The sequence below is a fragment of the Lynx canadensis genome, chromosome C1 (assembly GCF_007474595.2).
Source record: "Lynx canadensis isolate LIC74 chromosome C1, mLynCan4.pri.v2, whole genome shotgun sequence".
NCBI lineage: Eukaryota > Metazoa > Chordata > Mammalia > Carnivora > Felidae > Lynx > Lynx canadensis.
Genome location: NC_044310.1, coordinates 3867779 through 3891869, shown reverse-complemented (window position 1 = coordinate 3891869; position 24091 = coordinate 3867779). Strand labels below are relative to the sequence as shown.

Sequence of the window (24091 nt, the reverse complement as noted above, 5' to 3'; positions counted from 1 at the left end):
CGACAGGTGTCGCTTCTGAGCGGGAGTTTTGGGCACAGACAACGAAGATCCGCACCACCCCCAGGGGCTCTGGAGGTGTTTAGACCGGACCTCGCCTGGAGGGGCGTTTTGGAAGAGGGCACGTGGGCGGTGGGAGCGTGGTGCCATGGGGTGAGGGAGGAGCCAGCCTGCATGCATTTTTCTGGAGGAATCGCACCCGGTCTCCAGAGCGACCCTTCCCCAAGTGCGGAACACATTTTTCTTCCGATCTTCCTTCCAAAGGGCCGAGCCAGGTTCTCGGTGCATGTGAGTGGAAGTGCGGGAGCTCGACGCTCGCCGCCCAGGGCACCCCGCCCCTGCGCCCTTGGGGACTCGGGGGGGCAGGGCGGCGGTGACGGTGGTGGCGGATCTTCCAGGGGTGCGCGGGGGGCGAGTTCCCCGCCTCCCAACGGGCCCGGCTGGCTCGCCGAGTCGCCGCGGCCCCGCTCGGCCGTCGGGTCCCTGGGCGCGCGGGCGCCTCGACGGCTCCCCCTGCCGGAGCGCCGGGTGCGCCCCCCTGCACCCGGGGCTCAGGACTAGTCCCCCCAACTTGTTCTCGGCTGTTAACTAGTCGCGCTGCCGGAACGATGGGATGGGGTTGCCACAGCAACAGACTGGACGTCACAATCCGGGCATGTGTGCCGCCCCCCCGCCGTGCCGCCGGCGCTGCCGCCGCCACCCTCGGCCGGCTGCGGGGACTCGGGCTGCGGGGCGCAGGTGGGCGGAGCGGCCCGGGCTTTGCGGGGAGCGGGGCGAGGGCGGCCGAGAGGAAGGGGGGTCGAGACGGGGGGGTGAGGTTTGGGGGGGTGGTGGGGGCAGGCGGCCGCCATCTTCTCGCCGAGGGCCGCCTCGCCCGCCGCGCGCGCCCGTCCGGCCGCGCACGGGTTAAGGCTGGCACCGCGCCCGGCGGGAGGGGGGGCGCCCACCTCCCCTCCCCCCCGCGCCGGGCATGCGGGGCCCGCTGGGCACCGAGGAGGAGCTGCCGCGGCTGTTCGCGGACGAGATGGAGAACGAGGACCGAGATGTCAGGTGAGAGGGGGCGCCGGCTGCGCCCGGGGCCGGGCGGCGCGGGGCGCGGGGCCCGGCGGGGGCCCGGGGCCGGACCGGCGGCGCGCAGGAGGGGAGCCCGGGCCGCAGGGCTGCGCTCCCGCCCTGCTGGCGCCGCGCGGCCAAGGAGCGGGGGCCGGGCGGGCGCCGGGGCGCGGCGCGCGGGCGGGCCAAGGGCGGGGTGCGGTCGGGGGCACCCCGGGCCGCGGCGCGGGCCGGGCGCGGGCGGAGGAGCGCGGGGGGCTGCGCTGGGCGCCCCCGGGCGGGGAGGGGGCGCGGCGCCGCCGGCTCAGCCCCGCGTGCCCTTGAAGGGGGCGGGAATCGCGCTCGGCTCCCGGCGCCGCGCACCCCGCGCTGTGGACCCGCGCCGCGCGCCTCTGGCCTCGCGGGGGCAGGCGGGACCCGGCCGCCACCCGCCTCGGCCCCCTCCCTCCCCGGGGCGCGCTGGGTGGGGCCCGGAGCGGCTCGAGGACCGGCTGTGCTGGGGGACCCGGCGAGCGCCTTGGCTGGGGCGGGCTTCCCCCACCCCCCGGGCCCGCGAGGGCTCCGGGCCGGGGCGCTCGGGCACTGACTGCCGCTCCCCTTTCCCGGCCGTGGGGTGCTGGGGCCGTCGCTCCTGACACTTTGCCCGGGCCGCCGGCGCCTCCAGCCCATCCAGCTTTGGCCACGGGCCTGACGCCCAGGGCCGCCGCCCCAGCCCTGGCGGGCCCCTCTCAGGGTTCAGCATGAGCGGGGCTTGTGCGTCCGGGGTAACCTTGCTGGATCGTCCTTTAGTTAACTGCTCACCGTTTGTTTGGGACGGTTCTCCCCCTGGCACAGCTGGGCAGGGCCTCACCCTGTCAGCCAGCCTCCCTCCCTCCCTCCCTTTTGGTGGACTCTTCTCAGCTGCCCGGCGCCAAGCCCATGGCCCTTTCTGGGCTCCCGAGAGACTTGGGGGAGGCCCAGGGGCCCTCCCGAGCCCAAGAGTGTGCTGTCTGGCCCCAAGAGTGCCTTGCAGGGAGGGTGGATGGGACATTCTACACGTCGTCGTCGGGTCCCCAGACTCTTGTGTGCAGGGGGCGGGAAGGGGAGGGCCCTGCAAGCAGCAGCTCCCCCGGCTGCTAGGAGGCTTCCTGGAGAGGGGATTCCCACCAGGTGGCCCCGCCCACTGGGGGGGCCTCCTCCCCACCCCCCACTTGTTGGCTTGCTTTAACACGGACTGGGCTCCTACGGGAGACTGGCCTCACTCTGCCTTTCAGACCGCCGGCCAAGTTTGCGAAGGGCCTGCCAGCCTTAGGGGAGTGGGGGTGAGGGGGCGCCTTACGGGCGGGGCTGCTTGGACAATCATTGTTTTGCCCCTGGGTGCAAGGAATTAGGCCCATTTTCTGGGAGGGAACACAGAGGCCCAGCACAGGCACTGAAACCCCATGGCTGCTTTCTCCCCGGGAGGCGGGCACCTCCCTAAGCTGTCCTCCTCAGTAATTCCCAACGGTGCTTGGGGCGGGGCCCCTTTGTGGCAATGATGGGGCAGTGGACAGCTGAACTTGCACCAACAGGTCTATTTCCAGGACTTTACGGAACCCCTGGTGGGGGGTCCCCTGTTCCCTTTCCCCCCATACTCTGCCTCTTCCTGGTTGTGTTAGGGCTCAGAGCGTGGGGAGGGTTGATGGGCTCCTGCCTCACTCTGTTTGGGCCAGAGGGGTTGGGTCCTTGTCAGAGTCCCCTGCCCACCACCTGTTCTCCCTGCTTGTGCCCATTGCTCTGGGGCAGGGCGAGGTGGAGGGGTGAGGTGGTCCCCAGGGGCCCTGCAGGAAAGAGGTCCTGCTCTGGGCCCCTCTGGCCTGGGGATTGCAGCCCCGTCTTTCTGCAAGACGTGATGCCCTGAGCAAGACGTGATTCCCAAGCTCCCAGCTCCCTCTCTGTGTCCCTGGCCCCAGGCACCGTCCTGGTCCACTTCGTAGCCTCCTAAGCAGTCCTCCCTGACCGCCCTTCCCTCAGCAGCCAGGGTCACCTTTGTAAGCACAGATCAGACCCAGACTCCCGCTGCTTGGGTAGATCAATGTGCTCCTGGTCTATACCACCTTCGTCTCCCCCCTCATTCCCCAGCCGCAGCCACACTGGGCTGCTGGATGCTTCTGGAACGCCACCTCCAACTCCAGACTCCGTCCTGCCCTTGAGTACTGGCTGTGACCTCTGTCTGACCTGCTCTTTTCTCTGCTCATGGCGGTCTCCTCGCTGACACGTCAGTCCCAGGATGCGCAAATGTCTCCGCGGGGAGGCCCTCCTTGGGCCTGGCCCAAGCACGGCCCCACCCCTGTCCCTCTCAGGGGCCATTTTATTTTAATTTTATTTTTCATTTTAACGCTTTATTTTCTTGGCCGCACCAGGTTACTTCTGTGTCAGTGGGCTCCCCGTCTGGAGGGTGACTCCTTTGATCACCTGCCGTGCTTGGCACCCGGCACCCTGGGTGCTCAAGAGATGCCTGTGGTCTCAGCGTCTGAGGGCTGGGAGTCCCTAGCTCACGCCTGGCGTCTGGACACGGCGTCGGCTTCAGCCCGGGCCTCGTGTCTCTCCTGAAGTGCCAGCCAGTTGGCCCCCTAGCCCTCCATTACAGCTGCCCCGTGGCCCTCGGCCTGGGCTCATGGTTGTGACCCGCTCGGACCTAGGGCCAGCTGCTTCTAAAATGTCACAGCTTTGGCGGGGAGGAGCCAGTGTGTGGGGCGCAGTGGTGCTAATTTTTCAAATCTGCAGCGGTTGGACGCGTCTCTTGTCAAATCTTTCTTTCCATTGTGCCTCACCTTCCCCTCCCCCTCAGCCGTGTTCGTTTCCCACACAGGGCTGTGCGCCACCAGTGCTCTGGCACCGAGGCAGGTGGGCGAGCCTGTGTCCAGGAGGAGGCGGGGCGGGTCCCCTGCCTTTCTGGCTCGGGCCCTGGCGGCTGCCACATTCTGCCGGGAGAGCGGAGGGCTCAAGGGTCAGGTGCAGCCTGGCTCTGCTTGTTAGCTGACTGACCCCGGGCAAACTCCCCAGCCCCTGTGCCTCGGTGTCCCCACTTGTGGAATGGGGATATGGCACTAGCTACCTCATAGAGGGTTATTGTGAGGGCTGGTGAGACAGTGCACGTGGAACATTTAGGTCACAGTGCCCAGCACATAATAGGTGCCCCATAAACTGTGACCGCTGTAATTGGCACCATCCAAAGGGGGGCAGTTGACCTACCTTCCCCGAGGAAATGCTTCTGAGACTTGCACCCTCATCTAGTTAGCTGGGGGGGGGGGGGCACAGGGGCCTGGGCTGCAGGAGGGCTGGGAGTGTGAGACCATGGTGGGGCTGGAGGGAGAGAGGGAGTGGCTCCCTGGCCTTTTCCTTTAAAGTTCCCAGCCTGCTCAACCCCAGTCAATCACTTACAGCCAGAGGGGTGGGTTTTTCAGGGCTGGTGAGCCCAGCCTCTCTGCTGGCCAAGCAGTGTGACCACTCTGGCCGCAAAGACACTTGACTGGCCCGTGTCCCCATGCCCACAGGGCTGACCCCAGTCATGTGAGCATCTTAGGCTTCTTGGAGCCCAGGATCCAAGAAGGAGTGATGGCCATGATTCCCAAGGTTCATACTTTCCTAGCTTACTGCACCCCCCCTGGGGACATGTGGGTTTTGGGGGCCCCACGGAGCCTGTATGTAATACCATTTGCTGGGGGGAGGGAGGGAAAATGACCAGCGTGCTTTGCCCAGTGCCTTGGCCTGTGAGATAGTCACTTCCTTCCGAATTGTCTATCATTTCGTCCGTTTATTCAGTCAGCAGCCCTCCTATTAATCCACCCACCCATGTGTGCACTTTCCCACGAGCATCTGTTTATCCAACCATGAAACCAGCCAACCGGCCGTACAACCACCACTCACCAGCCAGCCATCCTGCCCACATCATCCATCCATCCTAGCCACTCTCCATCCACCACCCACCACCCACCATCCATCCATCCATCCATCCATCCATCCATCCATCCATCCTACCCACTCTCCATCTACCCATCCACAATTCATCTGTCCATCCATCCATCCATCCATCCACCATCCATTCATGTATCTGTCCATCCTTCATCCATCCATCCATCCATCCTATTCATTCTCCATCCACCATCCACCATCTATCCATCCATCCCTCCTACCCATTGTTCATCCATCCATCCATCCTTCCATTATCCATCCATCCATCCTATCTATTCTCCATCCACCATCCATTCATCTGTCCATCCAGCCATCATCTGCCCATCCATCAATCTGTCTGTCCATCCATCATCTAGCCATCCATCCATCCTACCCACTCTCCATCTACCATCCACCATCTATTCATCCATCCATCCTATCCATCCATCCATCCATCCATCCATCCATCCATCCGCAATCCATCCTTCATCCATCCATCTGCCTCCCCAACATAGATTTATTGAATATCTTCTCCGAACACAGTATGTGGTGTCTAACTTTCTGGGGCTTTTGCAGGTACAACTTTTGAGACTTTCTGCCTTGCCTTTGGCTCTGTCCTTATTTCTCTCTCCCTGTCTCTTTTTCCCACTCTGTCCCCATGTCTGTCTCACTGTCTTCGCTGAGTGCTTGCCTCTGCTTCTCTCTCTCTCTGGCTATCCCTCTCTTTCCCTGTTTTGTCCGTGTCTGTCCCTGACCCTCAGGTGCGTCTCTCTATCCTCTCCCTCCTTGTCTCTCTTTCCTCCTACCTGCCCGTGCTCTGGCTTTGCATGGGGTCCTGTCCCTGCTTGCCCTGGGTCCCTGTCCTCTCTTCTTTGATCTCTTCCTGTCCCCAGTCCCTTAGGGTAAAAGCTTCACCTCTTCCCCCTGCTTGCCTGCCCAGAGTGCTCAGAACTGACACTCTCTTTGATGAGATGCCAGTGAGGTGATGTCTAGGTTTTGGTAAAGGTCATAAGTAAATTATCAATCCTCTCTTGGACAGGAGTACTGACCCCCCCCCCCCCCATTATCAGCAGAGGGCCTGTGGTGTGGGGGTGTTCCAAAGACTGATGGGAACCTTGGTCTTGGTGCCCTGTCCCTTGGCTAGCCTCAGAGTGGCCTTGGGAACCCCTGGCTTGGCAACGCCCAAACTGGAGACCTGCTCTCTGCCACCCGCTTTGGGGCCCCGGGCTCCGCCTGCTGTCACTGAGCACTTACTGTGTGTCTCACGACGTCTAAGTCTCCACCCCATGAGAACGGCGCCGTGAGGCCCATCTAAGGATGAAGAAGAAGTAGGTTCATCTGGAAAGGGATTGGGGGCAACCTGCCAGGAAGGGGTGGTAGCTGGAAGCCTGCACTCCCCTGGCCACCAGCTCTTGTCCCCTGCCTGGTGGTGGGTCGGGGGTGGAGAACAGAAGGAGCCTCCTCCCCAAGCCCCAGAGACGATGGTGGACGTTGAGCTGGGTCCCCATCGCTGGCAGATTTGCCTGCCTTTCTGGACCCTGGCAGTGGAGCTTTTGTCCCTGCACCCGGCGTGGGCCCCCGAATCCTTCGACCATCCTCAGATCAGATGACCTAACTTTTCCCTCCATAATCTGATCACCTTGCATTTGCAAAGCTCCCCGGGGGGCTGCCTTCTTGCCCAGAGGAGGGGGCAGGAGCTGGGCAAAGCATAACCTGCTGGGGGGGTGAGCGTGTGGACCAGCTCTGACCCTGTGGGACCCTGAGGGACACTGTGGGACCTTCCAGACCAAGGGCTGATCTGAGTCACCTTGGTCCCAGGGTGAGGCCCGAGCTTGGCACAAAGGCCTTGCTAAATAAATATGAGGAAAGTCTGAATTCTGGAGTGGGGGTGGGGGGGTGGGGGAGGCTCCGGTGCCCGGAGAGGGGCCGGGGTGAGGACCACGCATGGTGGTGGGAGCCACCCGTCTGAGTTCCTTCCTGGCTGTACCACCTGCTGGCTGTGAAGCTATGTGGGTAAGTCGTGAGATCTCTGAGCCTCAGTGTCCTCATCTGCAAACGGGGGTAATAATAGTACCATCTCTCAGGGTTCCTGTGTGGAGTAGACAAATTGGTTCAAATTAGCACATGTGACCTTCCTCAAGCCCAGTGCAGGTGGCGTCAGGTGGCACGTAGTTACTTGCACTGTTACGCCGGGTGACCCCGAGAATGGCCCACCCAGCTAGCCTGGGCTGCAGCCTTAAATGGCTCAGTGAGGGCAGCCTGGGGGGCACCGGAGCATGTGCCCAGGGAACTGGTGAGAGGGCTGTGGGTGAGCTTAGGAAAAAGCAGCAGACGTACCTCTCTTTGCCCCGCTGTCTCCACCCCGCTGCCTGTCTCCGTCTCTCTGTCTCTGGAGCAGCATTCCCCCCCCCCGCCCCCTCCCCTGCCCCCCAGCCTGCTCCCGACCTGGAAGCTCAGGAGGTAGCAGAGATAACAAGGCTAATGGGTCCTAATTATAGCCCAAGTTGGATCGATGGAGCCTCGGCCCTGGAGGGGCAGGGCTGGTGCGGGAGGGCACAGCCCGGCGGGCCCAGAGGGCTGTGGGGGCTGCCAGGAAGGGCAGGAAGGAGCTGGCGGGGCACGGAGTCCTGGGGCTGGTCTTTCCTGGACCCTCACCCCAGGGCGAGTGGGATCCCCCCCGAGGAGGGTACAAGGCTGGGGGCTCGGGGAGCAGCAGACGGGCCCAGGAAAGGGTGCTTGGATATAACTCGGAGGGTCTGGCTTTCGGAAGCTCGCCTGATGTTGCAGAAGAAGGAGGGCGGGGAGATGAGGCTGGGGTGAGATTGGGGTGCCGGGGAGTCATGAGGTGTTGGCGGGGAATGTCACAGAGCTGAGCCCTGGGGTGTCCTCAGGGCTACCAGAATCTGTGCAGGGAGAGGAAGGGTCTGTCAGAGATGGGGGTGGGCAGGGCGGGGCCCCGATCCTGGTGCTCCAGCTCTGGAACCTTCCTGGAGGAGGGGTTTAATCAGGCAGATGGCCCTGGGCCGTGAGGTCTTCTGGGAGTGGAGGAGGGGCTCTGTCCAGGGGCAGAGGGTCTGGGGCCTTGTCCTCTGAGGCTCATTCTGGGCGTGGATTAGGGCTGGAGTGTGGGGCATCCCCCGACCCCCTGCCCTCCGCCCCGGGCAGATAACCTCCCGCAGCCACCTGTTCATCCCCTTGTCTGCTCTGCTGGCCACTTGGCCAGTCGGTGACTGTGTGCTGAGCTGGCCTTCCCGGGCTGGGGACCACCCTGCTGAGGGAACAGGGGACTCAGGGAGGTGGCAGGAGGGAGAGAGAGCCCCTCCCGATTGCATCAGCCTGAGCCTGTTACATAACTGGCGCTGGGCACTGCAAGGGTGCAGGGGTGGCTCTGCCCAGGCAGTCTCCCCGCGGCTCCAGAGGAGGTGGGGGCAGGTGGGGGTGGGCAGGTGTCGACGGACATCTGTGTCACTACCTCCAGACCCCCCACTTCAGGACGCCTCTGGGGGTCCCCGTGCGCGTTTTCAAGCGGTCTGAAAAATTCCTGCCCCTCCCCTGCCAGGGCTAAGAGGGACACAACGGGACAGGGTCAGCTTGTGCAGCCTTGCCTCGGCCTGGCTCCACTCAAGACCTGGCCCACATCAAACCCAGCCCTGGGCTGGCTCCCCTGCTGCTCTCCCCTGTGTGCTATGCCCCCCCCCCCCCCCCCGTGCCAGCCAGGACCGCTGAGCTGGCCCTCGGGGGCGGCTGGCACGGTGACCACGAGCAGCAGCTTGAGGTCCTGCCTGGAGTCTGCCTCTCTGCACGCCCGTGTTTGCCCAGCGGGATGGGAAGGGCTCTAGGACTCAGGCCTGCCCTGCTGCCTGTCCCCGCGGACTCCAGGGGCCCCGGCCACCCCAGAGGGGGGCTTTGGGGCAGACGGGTGGCCAGACAGTGGTGCAACCTCCACTTGCCCCTGGTGGGGAGGTGGTGCGTGTGGGAACGGGTCCTGTAGGGCACCGGGGTGGGAGGGCGTCCGCTTGGCCACTGGAGTCACCAGTGCCCTCTAGCCGCACCCACACGACCCTGGGGACTCTGGGGGACTGGGGTCCCAGGCAGGGGGTGAAGGGAGACCCATGTGGAGGACAGGAGGCCGGATGTGTGTGTGTCCTGGGTGTGCACACGCGTGTCTGAGCATCTGATGTCGAGCAGCTGGTGGGGTCAAACGCCACGCCAAGCGGTCCAGGCTTCCTGGGCCGGGTGGGTGCGAGCTCTGTTTCTATTAACTTATTTCAGTGGGGACGCCCTATCGTCTTTCCCGATGAGAGTCCCCTGGGCACCTTCCTCGGGGTCACGGGGTGGCAGACCCGCCCTGGCTGAGATCCCCTGTCGTGTGTCCCGCCCCAGCCCCCGCACGGCCAGAATCCCAGGGGGCTCTTCTCTTTGCTCCCCTGGGCACACTTGGCGGTAGGGGGGCGGGTAGGAGAGCCTGACTGGGGGTGCTCAGGCCCCCGGGCTGGCATGCGGCACCCCTTTTGTGGACTCTGGACACTCCGTGGCTTCCTTCTGGATGTATCTCTACTCTGGGGGGTTCGTTTCTTGTCGCTGTTTGCTCCCAAGAGGACCCTCGCCACTGTCCCCTTCATGGCCCACGTCTGACTCTCCGTCCCCCCAACTGGGGACTCGGGGCTCGCTGCCCTTTTCTCGCTGCTGATCTCCTGGGTGGGAGTGAGGCCCTGGGGCCACATGTCAAGCCCCCTCCTTTTTGGCAGGGGTGGGGATGGAGGGGTGGCATGAAGCTGGAAGCCAGCTGCTTCTTCAAAGATATCCCGCTGCGCACACACCTGTCCTGCTCCCCTCTTGGCCTTTTAAATTCACGAGGGAGGGAGGGAGGGAGGGAGGGAAGCGTGGCCGCTTGTGGAAAGCCCACGTGTGGCGGATGCAGCATCTCTCTGTGGAATTTCACGTCTTCCTGGGTGCCCAGCCGGAATGTGCTTGGCATCCTGCATGTGTGACTGGGGGTGTGTGCACCGCGTGGGGGTGCGCGTGCCGGTTCGGGCGGGAGACACGATGTGGTCTTCGAGCCTCATCAGGGGAGGGTTCTGGCTTCCTCCTTGTTGGTCTCCCTCCCAACTCCGGACACTTGTTGTGTGGCTTCACGTGGTCCTGGGGTGATGTGACCCGTGCGTCCCCACCATCCAGCATTCACAAGCCGTCTCCTGGCCACACTGTGGGCCTCTGGAGGGCGCAGGTAGGCCCCGACCCCTCCCTGGGGCCAGCTGGAGGGGGTTTGTGATTCTCTGGGGCTGCTTCTGCCCTGGAGGAGGTCGTGTCAACGAGGACTCATGATTAATCACTCACTTGTGCTCAGAACACTGTTCTATCCTATCGGGGGGGGGTTCTTTACGGTCCCATTTTACAGTGAGGGGAGGAGAGGTCTGGAGAAGTGGGGACATGGGGCACAGCCTGCCTGAGGCCTGGGACTCCATGCACCAGGTGTGGGAGGGTGGCTCTGAGGTCTTGGGAGGAGCCTGGGGCAGGGGCAAGGTCTGCAGGGAAGGGGTGGGTGCTGGGGAGGCCGGTGGCCGTGACCTGGCAGGTGGCCGTGACCCGGCAGGTGGGTGCCTGTGGAGCTGCCCGTCTCACTGGGCCCTGCCTCTTCCTCTGCGTCCCTGGGGGCCACCCTGAGGGAAGAGGCGGAGTAACCCCCTCCTACTTCTTACTCCTCCAGAAGAAGAAGATGGTCTTGGGGGCTTCGATGACTGCTTCCCTGAGGAGCCTGTGGGCCTTCCCAAGAAGAAGAAATCCAAGAAGCTCAAGGAGAACAGGTCCAAAGGGAAACGGAAGAAGAAGGAGGTGCGTGGGTGGGTGGTCCTGCCGGGGTCGGGGTGGCTGGGGGTGGGTCAGGGCCCCAAGGGGGTCTTGGCTGCTCTGCCTGGGCCTGCGGAGAACCTTCCAGGGCGGTGTCCTGAGAGCTGGGTTTGAGTGCGAGGCACCAAAAACAGTGTGTATAGAGCTTCACAGGCCGGGTCTGAAATGCCCTGTCCTCATAAACGGGATGAGCCAGGGTCGTGGTCTGTATGTCCCAGAGCACTGGTGGTTTGGGGCTGGTAGGATGCCGGGATGCAGGGACCGACCCCCATCCTGGCCGCGGCCACTGCCCTCACCCCACAATACCTGAGGCTCTGTGGACGATGTCCGGGGAGGTGGAATCTAGGATCCTGGGGCCTCGTGCTTCCTGCACATGCCCCCCCACCCCCCCCCAGCTGCTTTCATGGGCAGCAGACCTGGGTGGGAGGCCCGATGCTCTCTGTTCCTTGGTCGCAGGCTTTTAGGTTGAGTCTTCCTGGTCCCCAAGTGCAGATGAAAGACCACCAGAGGTGCCCCAGGCAGGGCTGAATTCTCTCTCTCCCTCCCGGGCACAGGGTGCAGCAGGAACCCCCCCTCCCCCAACCCCAGGCCAGGAAGGAGGCTGGAGGTGGGCAGTGTCTTTGCAGTGGTGAGGCTGGGGCAGGGCTGGGGGGGTAGTTCGGCGGCTGGAGGGGCGAGGGGCCTTCAGAGCCTGGGAAGGCTGGCGCTTGCCTCCCCCATACCCACTGCCGCTCCCTCGGGTCTCGCCCTCCCTTCTTCCTCTGGACCCGCTTTCATATGTTTGCGTTTGTCCAGGCCGGTCTCCGTCTCCCTCCGCTGTTTAGGCCTGAGCTTGGCCTCTGCCTCACCCTCTCTCTCCCTCCCTCTCCCTTCTCTCCACCTCTCCTTCTCCTTCAGCCTCATTTCCCACCCCCTTCCCACCCCTCACTTCCTCACCCTCTCTCCTTCCTTCTGCTTCTCAAAAGGGGCGGAGGGCCGGGTGGATGGGAGGCCTGTGCATGACCAGCCGCTGCCTGGCAGGCCCCCAAGGTGACCCTTAGGTCATTGCTGCCCCCTCCCCTGTACTCCTGAGAGCCTGGCTCGGCCGACTGTCAGATCCTAGAGTCCAGAGCAGGGTGAAGCAGCCAGAGAGCAGTGTCTTGGCGGCCATGTGCCCCCCACCCATCCACCCGCCTGCCTGGGTCCCCAGGACACGGGGAGGGGGATTTCAGCCTGTGCTCCTCGTCATCTCCAACCTGATGGCTCCAAGATAAGTCAGTGGGTGGAGGCAGAAGAGGGGCGGCGGATTTTTTTTTTTTTTTTTGGCCAGGGGTGGGGGGTGGGGACAGGCAGCAAGTCATGGATCCTGATTTACATAAAACAACCGGGCTGCGGCCAGAACCTGAGCATATGTAGATGAAGCTCCTTGTCAGACCCAGCGCAGGAGGGAGAAATGATTTCAACCTGTACTGCAGCGGTTACCATAGCAACCAATTATTCAGTGCTAAATTATAACTGTTTATAACACTCGTGAATGGGAAGGCTCATATTTCATTCTTTCTTTTTCCCTCTCAATCTTGAAGGACCCCAAATTGAGAATGACCAACTCTCTGAATCTTTCCTTTTGAGTGTAAATGCCTCCTTTATCGAGAGATGCGGGGCGTGTGTGTTGTGCGCTGGGCGCTGGGCGCAGAAGGAAGGGAGAGGGAGATGGAAAGCCTGGATAAAAGGCATCCACAGAGCTGGGGAAGAGGAAGGGCGGGTGGGGACTGCCTGCTTGGGGTCCCCGGGGCCTGCATTGGTGGCCTGCTGTGCCCTCAGGGGGCCAGGGGGGTCGGGGCAGGGAGCCCTCCCACTTACCCCCAGCTTCTCACACACACAGCCTGGGCGTGGTGTTTATTAAGGCAGTCGATGGATTCCGATGGGGACTCCGAGTCCACTAAGATTCTTCCACTACCAGGTGTCTCCCCTGTAGTTATGTCTGGGGCTGCCACAGCCCCAAGGACAGCATCAAGGTCAAAGCCCTGACTGTGACGGTCATACTGATGTTCGCACATCACTATGGCTTGGGGCTGAGGTTGGCTCCGGGCTTTATTAGGACATTATCGCTCCGTGCCTGTGTGTCTTCCCCTGAACATGGCTTGGCCCAAAACCCCTTCTGTAAGTTCCAAGATACTGAACCGGCTGGTCTACCCCTGGTTCTCGGTCACTCCTTCCTTCTCGCCACTGGCTGGTGCTGCTCATGGATCACTCCTTTTTGTATTGTTTTCAGAACCCCTTGCTGCCCTTCCTCTTGCCCGTTTCTCTGCAAGGAAAGATTTTGGGGGAAGAAACAGGAGGCCTGGGTCTTGAAGGGGCCACACAGCTGGATGCAGAGATAGGCTGTGGATGCAGGCTTCTTGTGCCAGTGGGAAACCAGTCTTCAAAGACCTGTCCTGTACCTCCACCCTCAGCCAGCACCCCACCCCACCCTGGGCAGGCAGGAGGGCCTGGATGACATCGGGGTGCAAGTCGGGGTGGGCCCAGGCACCATGAACTTCATTTGGTTGGGGGAATAAGGCACGGCCTGGGGAGGATGAAGGAACAGGTGGTGAGTCGGAAGAATTGGGGAACCAGAGCTTTCTTTCTGACAGAACTTTCCCCAGTGCAAGTAGACCGTGGAGGGAGAAGTCTCCCCTCTCCCTGCCACCACTGCTGTCACCCCGGGGGGCGACTAGGGCACTGATGAGTGGCATATGTGCCCTGCCTTAGCACTAACTCATTCCTCAAGGAGGATCTTGGCCCTCCTGCTGTGCCACTTAGCCCTGGAATGGACGCTGGGCCAGCCCTCTGGCAGTGCTCAGCTTGGGGCCTTGCGCCAGGCCTGGCCTCCAGGGCACACACAGACAGCGGAATCTGCTGGAGGTGCTTTCCCCCACTCCCTCCCTCCCTGCCTCCCTCCTGCCTGCTCCCTCTGGGCCCCACATTTGGAGCTGTGCTGGCCACTCCTGGACCTGGCAATGCTGGCTTCCCATCAGATGCCCAGGTCCATGCACCCTTGGGTGTTGCCACAACAGCCTCTTCTGTAATTGCCACCCAGCTGCAGACACTGGCTTTGCATTTGGCATAGCCGGGTCCTCACGTGCAGAAATGAGAAGGGTGAGGCTGGTGATGTCCTCAAGTCTGTCATCTGGCCTGCATCTCTGGCTTCCAAGCAGAGTTGGAGTCATGGGTGCTTGGATCTCTCCCATTTCAAAATGGTTACAGCCCCCTCTCACACCCTCTCCTTTGTTCCTCTTGAATCCCCCTTTCACAGATGATGAAGCTGAGGTCAGGCCGCAGTGACTTGCCTAGTTCTGTGCTAGCGAGGGACAGTGATCCTAGGCATTCTGTGTCCTGCAACCTCCCTAGGGAGCCCCAGGACCCACGGTCAGGCCACTCGGGTCTCACCTGAGTGGGTATTAGTCATGGGTCCACCCCAGGGCAGCTTGGGGACCAGCCCCATGCCCCGCCCCCCGCAGCCCCACAGCCCCACAGCCTCTGTCCGAGGTGCTGAAATCCATGGCAGCCTCCTCCTTCCATCCTTACCTTTGCTGGGGTGAGGGCTGGGGTAGAGCCTGTCTCTCAGGTCTCTGGAAGGGTGGTCTCTTGCAACTGGCTGAACTCTACACCCATGGGGAAAATTGATGTCCCTATCTGACCTCTGCTTCTCCAAAGGACTGTGGCAGAGCTGGGAGCTGTGGTCCCAGGGCTCTGCATTGGCATCTGCCCTGGGAGCACCAGCAGCCAGGACCGGCTTTGCCCCTCGGCCCTGCATGGCGCATGGCGAGTCAGTATTCTGGGAAACACCCAGTTCCGGAAAGGCGCAGAGGCCCTGCTGTCTGGCACCCGCCAGCCAGCAGACTGACTCAGCGGCTTAATGAGCATAAAAGGTTTGGGAGCAGGGATCCCAGTGGGAGAGAGTTGGGAAGTGCAGGGAGCCCGTGGGGGAGTCCTTTCCCAGCTGTATCTTGGGAAGAGCCTTCCTCCTGGGAAAAGACTCTTAGCTCTTTACAGGGTGCCTGGAAGGGGCAGAGATCAGGTTGGGCCCTCCCAAGAGCCTCCAGACAGACCCCTACCCTTGCTCCCCCCGCTTCCCTTCTCCCACCTGCTCTCCTTCCTCCTCTCCTTTCCGACCCCCTCCGCACCTTCTCTTAGGCCTCCCCACCCCCACCCCCCCGTGCTGTTTCTCAAGCTCATTTTTCACCTCTCCAGTTCTCTCCTCATCTTTTCCGTGCCTCTCTTTGCTCACCTTGAAAACAGTAAACAGCCAGCTCGAAAATGACAAGCCCCGCGCTGGTAATTGGAACGTCAGTGCCCAGCCTCTCCTGCAGACCCAGGCCAGGAGGGGGCTGGGAAGGGCTTTGCCAGTGCACTTGCATCTGGAAAGGCGGAGAGTAAACAGCTTTCTCAGAGTAAACAGCCTTCTCGGAGGGGCAGTGCCTTTCTGGTGGGGATGCTCTGGCTGTAAACGCCCTTATCTCCATATAAATGGGCCATTTTCTGCCTGTACAGACGGGGGAAACTAAATCAAGGAAGCCAAGCTTAAGAGCTGCCTAAATTACCTTGTCTCATATCGAGGCGAAACGGCCAGGGTGGGGGTGGTGGAGAAGGTGGGCTCGTGCCATAGCAGCTTCTGGAGAGCCCACGGACAGATGAAACTGGGATGTGCGTGCTACATTAATTACAGGTTTCACCTGACGCACGCAGCTCCATAGGATGCACGCGGCTCCAACAGAGGTTGGGTGCTGGCTCACACCCCTGGCTCTTCACCCGCCCGTTTGCTGGTGCGCTTTGTATTTTGGCTCTGGACATCACGTCCTGTCCAAATTCCTGGATCCGGGCACTCTCACCAAACACTCGTTAAATCCTAAAGTCCAGAGAAACCTGATTTTGATGGACGCAGAGCCTGAGCCCTCACCCCAGGGCAGTCCAAGCAGGCTACCCCGGATTCCCCAGGAGGGGAAGTGTGGCTTCACGAGGCCTCGTCTTTCCCTGCACCCTCCACCATTTGCTGTGGCCCCAGCACTGGGGACAAGGCCCTTCCTTGCCCAGTGCTGCCCCGAGCCAGCCCCTCTGGCTGGGCCTTGGTGCTGAGCTGTGGGCAGAGGAACGCTGAATGATCCAGAAAGCAGTACTGCTGCCCGGGACTCTGGATTTTCTTGGGGCCCCTGTTGCCGTCACCACCCCCCTTTCTCTTCCAGGGGAGCAATGACGAGCTGACGGAAAATGAGGAAGATCTGGAAGAGAAGTCGGAGAGTGAGGGCAGTGACTACTCCCCTAATAAGAAGAAGAAAAAGAAACTCAAGGACAAGAAGGAGAAAAAAGCCAAGCGAAAGAGGAAAGATGATGACGAGGATGATAACGATGATGGGTGCCTGAAGGTAACCCCCGGGGCCCGGCTGCAGGGACCTGGGCTCCACCGGGGGACCCGCCAGCCTGGACGGGGCCGCGGCTTCAAGGCGGTTCTTCTGCCTTCTGGCGCCTGTGCGAAAAGGGCCAGAGCTTCCTCCCCGCTCCCCCGCCCCTCATGGCTGTCGGGGGCGGATGGGTGTGTGGGTGTGCACATGCGCGTGTACGTGTGCCTGCACGTGGAGGTTGGACACAAGCGTGTGAGGAACACCGTGCCCCAAGTCCCGGGGACACATTTGAAGTAAGGATGGCCGACGTTCAGAAGTAGCCTCCTGCTCGGGAATTTTCTGCTCCTCCGCCTGCTGGAGTAGGAGAGCGGTGTTCTCTCTTGAGCTTGCAGTTCGGAGCCTCTCCCTTGGAGCACTCTCGGAAAATAAACCGACAAACGGAGCCTCTGCCAGCAAGAAGCCGCTGGACAGCTCCACTTCGGGCAGGGGGAGCTTTGGCGCTCAGCGTGTGCGCTGGATTTCTGGCCGCCAGGGCATCCCAGAGAGGGTCCCAGTGAGCACGAGTCAGGGCGGCTGCAGGGGCAGGCCTGCAGCTCTCCCTGGGGGACAGCAGCGTCTCTGTGCGTGTGCAGAATGATGTGAACCAGGCCACGTCCCCTGGGGTCCCCGAGGCCACTGCAGGGCTCCTCGGGGAGGGGAAGGGCGCTGCCCCCCCCCCCCCCCCCCCCCCCCCCCCCCCCCGTTCTGGGATAGTGGCAGAGGTCAGTGAGCCACCCCGGACAGAGCACTGTGCTTCCTTTGTTCTCCCCTTACGGCACCCAGACTCAGTTTGGGCTAGCCATGAGTTTAAAAAAAAAAAAAAAAAGTGCCCCGTAAATATCAGTGGAGTGGCTGTTGGGTGAGGCAGAAATGGTGGCTGTCAACGGCTCGAGTTAGGAAGCACCGTGGTGTCCCGACACCCAGAGGGATTTCGTTAGTCGGCAGGTGTGTTGTGAGTCATCTGTGACTGATAATAGCTGAGGGCTGACAGCTTGAAAGGTGAACTTGTGGGCACGGTCCAGGGTTGTCCTGTAGCCATGTCACCCGCTCATGCCGTTCTGCTTCCTGCTGTGGGAGCAAGGTCAGAGGCGCCGCCTCCAGGGATGGATGCGTGTCGTGGGGGCAGGTCAGCCACGGGAGGGGGTCCCACACGGGAGATTAGGAGGCCAGGAAGCGGGTTCCCCAGCCTCCCTGTTGCACTGTGCTGGAAGGCCTGCTTCTCAGCGCTCTGGACGGAGGGAGGCTGAGCGCACGTCCCGGGGTGGCCTACTGTTGTGGGGGAGACAGCCCAGCTCGGAGGGGCTCGGGCATCGATCGGGCTTATTGGGCCAGTGCCCAGGAGTTGAGAGGCCAGGGGACTTCCGGCTTGCGGTGTTACCCAGGGCCTGTTTTCACATCTTTCGCCCTTTGTGGGGTCAGTGCCAGGCTCAGGCCACATACACCCTTGTGGCTGAGAATGAATGTCTCTGCAGCTCAGGGCTTCCTGGCCACCCCGGCCCCCTCTGGTAGCGGGGGAAGCAGGCCTGCGTCCTAGATTGTTGTCCACACAGGAGACCCAGTGGCGCCCTGGACTGGACTCCCGCCTGGGCCGGTGACTGTGGCCTGGGTGTGGCATGTGCCGACTGGCTGAGTGGGTCAGCGGGGTGCCTTGGACCAATGCAAAATGGGGCGAGGGCCCCGTTCCAAGCGGTTGTGCTAACTTGTCCCTCCTGGGAACGTTTTGCAGCGGGAGACAGGCATAGAGGGGCGAGGTAGCTTGTCCAGCTCTCACCGCCAGGATCAGAACTGCCGTCTGAGCCTGGCTCTAGGGCCCGAGCTCACGGCCAGCACCTCCACCCCCCAGCCGACCCCCGCAGGCCCGGGTTAGGCCAGAGATCGGACCCCTGGGCTGGCTGTCTTGAGGCCGCACTGTGTGCCCTTAGGGAATCAATCACACACCTTGGGTCTCGGTGCCCCATCTGGAAAGTGAAGCAGTGGCCGAGGGACCCTCTCCCGCGTCTGCCTTCAGCTGGGCCATTTGTCCCGTGCCCCTACCCTGGCCAGGGCACACCTTCCTGGCCCTGGAAGCAAGAGAGCAGTGGTCTGTCGTTTCATGGCGTCCATGTGTGACTCTACTAGGCGACGACCTGAGGCAGCCTCCTTTCTTCCCGACATGCCTCAGGCAGCCCTTCAGCCCTGCTCCCTTCTCAGGGACATCTGTCCCCTTAAAACCCACCTTCAGGCTGCTGTTCCCTCCCAGTGCCCAAGTTTCCAGAACATATTCCTCCCAGAGAGTGAGTTCTGTTACTGTTCCTGCCTTGGGTGTGCATATAGCCTCCCCCAACCCCCGCCCCTCCCACTAAACCCCCAGGCTTGACCCCACACCCCCTCATGAGCTGGTGCCTGAGCCCTTCCCTCTGATCAAGGGGCAGGCGGGCTGGGGGTCGGGGGTGGGTGGGAAGGCTGTAGGTAGACACTCCTGGGACGGGGCCCCAGGGGTGGGGGTACGGGTTAGAAGGACCCTGCTCTGACCCCACCTCTTGCCTGGGTGTCCCTAGGAGCCCAAGTCCTCGGGGCAGCTCATGGCCGAGTGGGGCCTGGACGATGTGGAGTACCTGTTCTCAGAGGCCGACTACCACACACTGACCAACTACAAGGCCTTCAGTCAGTTCCTCAGGTGGGCGCGCCGCCGGCTGCCGTGGCCGGGCATCCATGGGAATGACAAGTTGGAGGACAGAGCCCCAGGCCCCTGGGGTGCTGGGTGCTTTCAGGCCGATGCCAACCCCGGGCAGAGCCATTTTTACCTGGTGGTCCCACCTTCCCCTGCTTGCCCGGAGCCCCAGGATGGCGGTCTCGGTCAATCCCGAGGGCCATAGACCTCATGGGCTCTCTCAGCTCTGGAAGAACTGGGGCTGGGCACCCAATGGCTCACTGCGGGCTCGTCCCTCTGGTCTCTCGGGTCATACGGGGTCTGGGAACCTCATTAGAAGATGGCCGACCACATAGACAGGGAATCAGGAATGTCTGGGGCTGGACTGCTGTCAAAAGCTTTGTCCTCTTCCCTGCTTCCTGCCCAGTTTCTCAGCCTGGAACTCGGGGCTTCTTATCCCAGGCTCGGGAGAGGAAGGGCTGCCTGGGTCTCGTGGGGGGTCTCATCCCCTCCGTGGTGGCGCCCTCACCTGCCTGCCTTTCACCCCACACAGGCCGCTCATTGCCAAGAAGAACCCGAAGATCCCCATGTCCAAAATGATGACCGTCCTGGGTGCCAAGTGGCGGGAATTCAGCGCCAACAACCCTTTCAAGGGCAGCTCGGCAGCGGCTGCCGCGGCAGCAGTGGCCGCGGCCGTGGAGACAGTCACCATCGCCCCTCCGCTGGCTGTCAGCCCCCAGCAGGCACCCCAGCCTGTACCTATCCGCAAGGCCAAGACCAAGGAGGGCAAGGGTAAGGCTGTGGGTGGATGGGCACCCGGCCCTGCTGGCAGAGTCCTACCCCAGACCCCATAGCCTCGGGCAGGTGGGACAGGTGGGGCAGTCTTCTTCAAGGACCCGGGGCCGTGGTTGACCTTGGACCCACTCGCCCTTTCTCTGCTGTACTGTGGCATTATAGCTTCTGCCTGCCTCCCTTTCGGGGCTGGGGTGAAGCAGAGGGGATAGTGTGCTTGGAGCTTTGGGACTTTTGCACTGGCACCCTCCGACATGGTATGGAGGTAGGGAGAGGGCAGGTCCACGCTGCTGGGAGTGGGGGGCTCTTGAGTTCTCATTTTCAGGGAGAAGGGGTCCCAAGGTTAGCCCGTTGACCCCTCTTGTCTGAGCACCCAGCCCTCGGGGTAATGCACGTGCATAGGTGTGGTTGTGGTCAGGACTGGCTGCTCTGGGAGACCTTGAAGGAGGTCCAGATACAAAATCAGACTCAGTGCTGGGTGTCTGGGTCTCTCTGGGGGAGAATAGGGACAGCAGAAGCTCTCTGTGACTTCAAGTCCTGGGGGAGGGACCTCCCCTAGGTGGAGGATTTCTGGCCCCATTGGGGTAGAGACCCACATCTCCCCAGGGCTCTCAAAGATGCGGTCACTAGCAGCTCAGCCTTTCTGGGTACTCGGGACTTTGGTGGGCAGCTAAGGGGGCTCTGGGGCCCATTGTTTCAGCCCTAAGGAACTTTGGTTTCTGGGATGATGTACCCCTTTTCCAGGTCTCTGCAGGGGCCTGGTGGGCAGAGTGACATGGGGTTTAGAGGCTGCCCCTGCTCTTCTCCCTCACTGTCCTCCATCCTGGGCCTCCCCAGCCTGCCTTACCTTCTCATTTCCTCTTGGGCTCCAGCCACTGAGCTATTCCCTGAGCTGCCCATTCAGAGCCTGAAAAATTGAAATAGATTTTCCGTGGCGCCACGGAGGTCACAGCTGGGCTCCTAGTCCCATCTCAGCTGTGTGATGGAGCTGGAGGAGGGTCCAGGTCAAGGCCACCTGCTGCCAAGGGCTCCGTCTTCCCTGCTCAGCCAGTGGGAGAGGCTGCTGGGGGGGGGGGGCGGTCATGACTCCCAGGTGGCTAATTGTCCTGTGGCCAGTTCCATAAAAATAGCCTCAACCCTGCTGGCCACCAGGGAGCTAGTGTTTCCTGGGGGTGATTGGCAGAGGTGGGGCAGTCTTGAGTGGTGCCAGTGTTGGCCGGGCCTGGGGACAATCTGGAGGCCGGCGGCTGGCGGCTGGGGAAAGGGCTTCCTGCCCAGCATGTCCCTCCAGGGCCCAGGTATGGACCACAGGTGGGTGGGTGTGCCCTCAGTGGCCCTGCTAACTGTGGGGGCCCACGGCTTCACTGGGGACAGCTCCTTCCTGGGGAGAGGGGACAGGACAGGGCTGTTCCCATGATGGCCGGCATTTCTACTACTCATGGAACAGGGGCCGTGGTGGCCAGAGCAGAGACCGGGTCGGGTCCTCCTTGCTGTGTCACTTTACACAAGGACCTCACCGCTCTGAGTCCCCTGCCTTCTCATCTGGAAAGGGATGGCGGCCGAACCATCCTTCCCTTATGGAGCCCCCGGGAGGGCTGACCCAAGTCTGGCTGTGGGTGAGTGAGCCGCCGCGGCTCTGGGTTATTGGGTTATCTGCGGTCACTCTTCAGGGCCAGGAGTGAGGAAGAAGATCAAAGCCTCCAAGGACTCGAAGAAAAAGGGCAAAGGGAGAAAGGTAGCCGGGCTCAAGTTCCGCTTTGGAGGGATCGGCAACAAGAGGAAGAAAGGCTCCTCGGTGAGCGTGTGCGTGAGACAAGGTGGACTGGAATGTGTGCGTGTGAGCGGGAGTGTGGGTTTGGGAGCAGGAGCGTGCGAGTGTGTAAGCATGTGAACGTGTGAGGGTGGGCCGGGATGGGTGGGTGTGAGGCATCGAGACCGCATGTACTCGGCCGTGTGGGTGGGTGTGTGAGCAGCCTTCAGATGCACTCTGCACGAGTGTGAGCGTGCTCGTGTGTTGGTGCGCCATGAAGGCAGGGGGACTGGAATGCAGGGCTGTCAGTCCACTCTCCTGAGTCAGGACTCTGGGACGGAGAGCGCCCCGCCGAGCTGGGGGCTCACTTCCGGCTCTGCTCCATCTGGGTAGCAGGTGGGAGCATCAGCTGGCCCTTAAGAGTCCTGACGGGGCCTGCGAAGCCAGGTCTGCTGGGAGGCTGGACCCCAGGAAGGTGGCACGTAGGCAGGATCGGGTGGGCCGGAGCTCTGAGCCTTCCTTGCCCTGCCGGGGCCAGCTCTGGCACCCGGTTCAGACTGACCGTAAGTCCCCACCGGAGCCTCTGGCCCTCCCTTCTCTGGGAGGAGGGCATTCACACTCTCCCCTACCCCCGCAGCGCACCCGTTTCCCTCACCTTGCCCCACCTCTGTAGAGGGGCAGAGTTGGAAGCCATTTCTCTGTCCCTTGGTAGAGGCAAGTGACAGGTCTTGAGTTTAGCTGCTCTAAGAGGGGAGCACGGGGCAGCAGGTGTGGCCCGGCCCAGAGCTGGTGTTCCAGCTCAGCTCAGCAAGTATCTGTGGTGGGACTTTCTCCGGAGGTGTTCACAGTCTGGAGGGTGTTTGGGAGATATAGTGGGAGAGAGCCAAAGACAGGCAGATGATACAGGCCAGACCTGGCACACAGGCTGTGCAACAGGTCCCATTAAGGAGGGATCTGGGAAGGCTCCTTGGAGGAGGTGTCCTTACTTAGGGCTTTCCCTTGAGGGATGTATAGGAGTTCGGCAGGGTGGAGAGCAGGGCTCAGGGAGGGTGGTGGGACATCGGGCTGGCCTGGTGGGTGGGGCCTCGGGGTTCCTAGCCAGAGGGAGATGAGACGAACCACAGAGCACGCTGTGCCTCTGGAGCCTCCACCATGCCCTGCACCACCTCGTCCTCTGCCCGGGCCAGTGAGACCCTCAGGATGAGCCCCCAGGGCAGGCTGTGGGCTCACAGGGCCCTCCCCCACCCCCGCAGAGCGAGGAAGATGAGCGGGAGGAGTCGGACTTCGACAGCGCCAGCATCCACAGCTCCTCCGTGCGCTCCGAGGGCTCGGCAGCCCTGGGGAAGAAAAGCAAGAGGCGGCGCAAGAAGAGGAGGAGTAGGACTCCCTGGGGCTCCTGGTGGAAGGGGGTGCAGAGCCCCCCTTGGCTGGCAGGGGAGGGCATCCTCCTGTCTGGGCCTTTGCCGGCCTCAGCCAGACGGTTCGCCTGTGCTCCCTCGCCCACTTGGTCTCTATGGTCAGGAGAGGGGTCCCGTCCCAGTGAGGCTAAGCTAGGGACTTCTGAGCCACTCGGGGCATTTGCACTAGCAGAGGGGACGCCGGAGAAGGCAGTGCTTCCTAACCTCCTGCACACGCACCCCTTCAGTCACCCACCCATCCGTCCGTCACCTTCAGTTACCCCCTTAGGCCTGGTCCCCACCCATCCCCCCTCCCTTTATCCATCTTCCGCCCACCTCTCCACCCCTTTCTTCCACATTTGTACACTCCGCCTGTCCGTCCACCATCCATTCATCCAACATCTGTTAAACACCTACTGTGTACCGGTCCAGTCTGGGGTGGAGATTGGTTGGGCACTGGGAGTGGGCACCAGGCCCTCCACTACCGCCTCTGCCCCTCCCCAGTTGACGATGGTGATGGCTATGAGACGGACCACCAGGACTACTGTGAGGTGTGCCAGCAGGGCGGGGAGATCATCCTGTGCGACACCTGCCCGCGGGCCTACCACCTAGTCTGCCTCGACCCAGAGCTGGAGAAGGCTCCGGAGGGCAAGTGGAGCTGTCCTCACTGTGTAAGCCTTTGGCAGAGGCCCCGGGGGCAGGGGCGCGGGGAGGTGCAGAGTGTGGAGGGGCGCGCGCGGGAGGGAGGAGGGAGGCGCACCCTGCCGGAAGTGGGGCCTGGCCCAAGGTGCCTCCACGAGGATTGTCCCTCCAGGAAAAGGAGGGGATCCAGTGGGAGCCGAAGGACGACGAGGACGACGAGGAGGAGGGCGGCTGCGAGGAGGAGGAGGACGACCACATGGAGTTCTGCCGCGTGTGCAAAGACGGCGGCGAACTGCTCTGCTGCGACGCCTGCCCGTCCTCCTACCACCTGCATTGCCTCAACCCGCCGCTGCCCGAGATCCCAAACGGTGAATGGCTCTGCCCGCGCTGTACTGTGAGTGTTACGCCCGCCCCGCGCCGCCCCGCGCCGCCCCGCCAGCCAAGCCCCACCCCCTGATCTGGCCCCTCCCGACCAAGCCCCGCCCCGGCCAGGTCCCTCCCCCCCCCCCCCTCCCGGCCAGGCCCTGCCGACGAAGGCCCCTCGTCCACGGGCCCAGGCCACGCCTACCCACAAGCCCTGCCTGCGGCGCTCCGGGCCACGCCCCGCCGGCGGACCCCGGTCCACCAAAGGCTCCGCCTCTGTTGGGCCAGGCCACGCCCACCCAGTATAGCCCCG

At 62.5% G+C, this 24091-nt stretch overlaps 1 protein-coding gene across 1 annotated transcript in view; it reads left to right on the top strand.

Annotated features, from left to right (window-relative positions):
• Nucleotides 1–967: 967 nt before the first annotated feature.
• Nucleotides 968–24091, top strand: part of CHD5 (chromodomain helicase DNA binding protein 5) — a 43729-nt gene continuing 20605 nt past the window's right edge. The window contains 10 exon segments of the mRNA XM_030327453.1: nucleotides 968–1036; nucleotides 1038–1047; nucleotides 10670–10794; nucleotides 16011–16190; nucleotides 18743–18861; nucleotides 19388–19626; nucleotides 21297–21421; nucleotides 22630–22753; nucleotides 23278–23444; nucleotides 23588–23809. Of these exon segments, the coding sequence (XP_030183313.1) occupies nucleotides 968–1036; nucleotides 1038–1047; nucleotides 10670–10794; nucleotides 16011–16190; nucleotides 18743–18861; nucleotides 19388–19626; nucleotides 21297–21421; nucleotides 22630–22753; nucleotides 23278–23444; nucleotides 23588–23809 (1380 nt within the window).